This window comes from Homarus americanus, unplaced genomic scaffold, assembly GCF_018991925.1.
Source record: "Homarus americanus isolate GMGI-L3 unplaced genomic scaffold, GMGI_Hamer_2.0 scaffold56333, whole genome shotgun sequence".
In the NCBI taxonomy this organism is placed as follows: Eukaryota; Metazoa; Arthropoda; class Malacostraca; order Decapoda; family Nephropidae; genus Homarus; species Homarus americanus.
The window spans coordinates 528,206-531,170 of record NW_024734940.1 but is presented as its reverse complement, the minus strand read 5'-3'; the positions used below and the strand labels follow the sequence as shown (position 1 = coordinate 531,170).

Below are 2,965 nucleotides of genomic sequence, written 5' to 3'. Positions count from 1 at the left end.
AAATTGCCCCCAAAGAACTTCCAATCCTGATTCCTGCCCTCCCACTCACCATTACAAGCAATAGTCCTCTACCTTATCTACAGATGTCAAGTCAAGTCAAGTCATGCTTATGGATATTATAATGTTGGAATCCTTAATCACAAGGAACTAAAACTAGGATAAGATACTTTTGTGTATATTTTTCGGATTTTATACATATTACCAATGCTTTCAGTAATTTTCGTTTCTATAATAAAATCGAAATAATTTCGAAATTCCTCTACTTCTTTTAAAAAAAATTTGCTATTGCAGCCTATAATTATGTTTTTTTTCTACAAGAATTCTAACTCACTTTCTTTTCGTTTCAGGGAGGAAAAAGAAGTGACATCCAGAAATCCGAGCAAGCATTAAAGTTCAGACAGAAGAATCCCCCTGCTCGTGGATTACAAGTGTAAACCAGAAAGCGAGGCAACAGGTTTCCAATAAACATTCATGACGTAAAACATTTGTGTTACTCTTTGAAGAACCGCAATGTAGTTTCAAGAAAAGTGAGTCTTGAGTGTTTCAAAGGAAACCGGCAGCAAGGTGATAAGCGATATGACAAACATTCTCTGTGAAAAGTGTCGTTTGTTGTAGTCATTGGCCATCATATTTTTTTTTTATTTTTGTCTACAATTTATCCAGTCTTTAAAATTTTCCTTGAAAAAATAAATCTATCTATATAATGTATATATAAAACAAATTGAATAGGAAATTATATCAACATTTCAGTGGCACAACGCAGGTGTAATTCAATCGCGAGTCATCAGGGTGCACTGTGAAAGTGTACGTCACTGGTACTCCACCTGACAAGTGCTGTGATAGTGCTGACTCAATTACCACAGCGATCGATCCCCCACCTGCCAAATACTTGAACAATTACTACACCTTTTAACTTCGCATAACATTCCTGTCCTGAAGATGATCCCTAGCACCACTGCAAATCGCTCTGTCAAATGGGAGAAACATGTACACAGTCTATTTGGGCTGAGGGTGTCAGATTTTTCTCAAGACAACCTTGGTGTAATCCTTGACGATTCCCCGTTCATTCTTGATGGGTCAACACCCAAGGCCGAGGCTGGGGATAGTTGGCAGCAAGTTATAAGCGAGCCTGCCTACTCACCTCTGGTCCCCTTGAGCATTGGTCCCCCTGTTGGTGAACAAACAATAACAGATCAGATATTAACACCGAAATCAGGTGGTGGCAGAGGTTGGCTTCTGAAAACTTTGCCTGGTGTGAGGGACATAGAAGTTGATGCTACTGGAGTAACCGAGAATGTCGGGTACGGTGGCACTGAAGGGTTTGCAGACAATAGTTATAAAAGTCATTTCTTAGAAAAAGACAATACAAACGGGAGTGAAAATGAAGGGAAAAATTATGGTATAAGTTTTGCTCTTGACACATCAGGGTGGTTCACGACCCCAGACACAACAGGGCCGCTGCTTTTGGATGCCCAAGACACCGCCACTGGCTGGATCAACAAAAGCTCTTGGAAATGGAATGCTGATGACTCACCTCCAAACTTCAATGAGTCACTTGCGTGTAAGAATCTCTCCTTCAATGGATCCGGTTGCTTGCTTGAGGATGCAGCACCGTTAGTTATTACTCCGGAGAGCCTAGCACTGTGTCTTTTGCTCCTATTCTTCGCTGTTTCTACCATCTTCGGCAACGGATTAGTGATAGTGGCCGTCACCCGGGAGCGGTACCTTCATACGGTCACCAACTACTTCATCATGTCGCTAGCCGTCGCCGATTGTCTTGTTGGAGCATTTGTTATGCCTTTCAGTGCCCTGTACGATTCATTCGACTATTGGCCTTTTGGTCCAGATTTTTGTGATGTATGGCGTAGTTTTGATGTGCTGGCCTCAACAGCATCCATACTCAACTTGTGTGTTATATCATTAGATAGATATTGGGCCATCACAGACCCTTTTAGCTACCCTAGTCGTATGTCCCCTCGACGGGCTTGCTTACTTATCGCCCTAGTGTGGGTATGTTCAGCCCTCATCTCTTTTCCAGCCATAGCGTGGTGGCGAGTGGTATCAAATCCTCATCCTGCTGGAGTTTGTCCCTTCACAGAGGACCTTTCCTACCTTGTATTCTCTTCTATCATTAGTTTCTATGGGCCCTTATTTGTCATGGTCTTCACCTACTTCCGTATATACCGTGCAGCCACGGAACAGACGCGCTCTCTAAAGCTGGGTCAGAAGCTAGTATCTTCCATAGGTAATGGAGACATGGAATTAACTCTCCGGATCCACCGTGGAGGCGGCGGAACCGGTGGAAGCACCAGTAGTAATGGTAATGACGTCCACAGAGCCAATTACCCGGCAGGGAAAACGTGCAGCATCACCCAAGAAAACGGTGGCATCAGTGATCCCCACGGAATAGGGCCACCTCTCGAGGAAGGAGAGTCTTATCCACTGGGCACTATGCATGAAGGTATCTCGCCGGATAGCTCCACTAAAGTGGTTGCCCGTAACCTGAAAAATTTCTCAATTTCTCGCAAACTTTGTAAATTTGCCAAAGAAAAAAAGGCAGCTAAGACATTGGGCATTGTGATGGGTGTGTTTATCGTATGCTGGCTGCCATTCTTCGTCACCAATCTTCTATCGGGGTTGTGTGGGGAGCGATGCATCCGAGAACCGGCACTAGTGGATGGTGTTGTCACTTGGCTCGGTTGGATCAATTCTGCCATGAATCCCGTCATCTATGCTTGCTGGGCCAAGGACTTCAGAAGGTGAGTACAATCTTTTTATTCATTTAAGGCATGGTAGTTGAAATTGAGGCCAAGAATTAAATAAGTTAGTAGAGTGCCATTAGACTATAAATCACAAAAGCCGTTATCACAAGCTATCCGTTACCCAAGTATTCAGGTCTAAGGCACGAGAACCAGAATTAGCATTCCCCAATAGTTTTTGGGCAGAAACATTTTTTATTCACTTT

The 2,965-nt window shown here is 43.3% G+C and overlaps 1 protein-coding gene across 1 annotated transcript; it reads left to right on the top strand.

Annotated features, from left to right (window-relative positions):
* Positions 1–851: 851 nt before the first annotated feature.
* Positions 852–2,763, top strand: LOC121870545 (dopamine receptor 2-like). The gene has a single exon (XM_042372376.1). It carries the CDS (start codon positions 940–942, stop codon positions 2,761–2,763), a length of 1,824 nt encoding a protein of 607 aa, XP_042228310.1. The 5' UTR covers positions 852–939.
* The last annotated feature ends 202 nt before the right edge of the window (positions 2,764–2,965 follow it).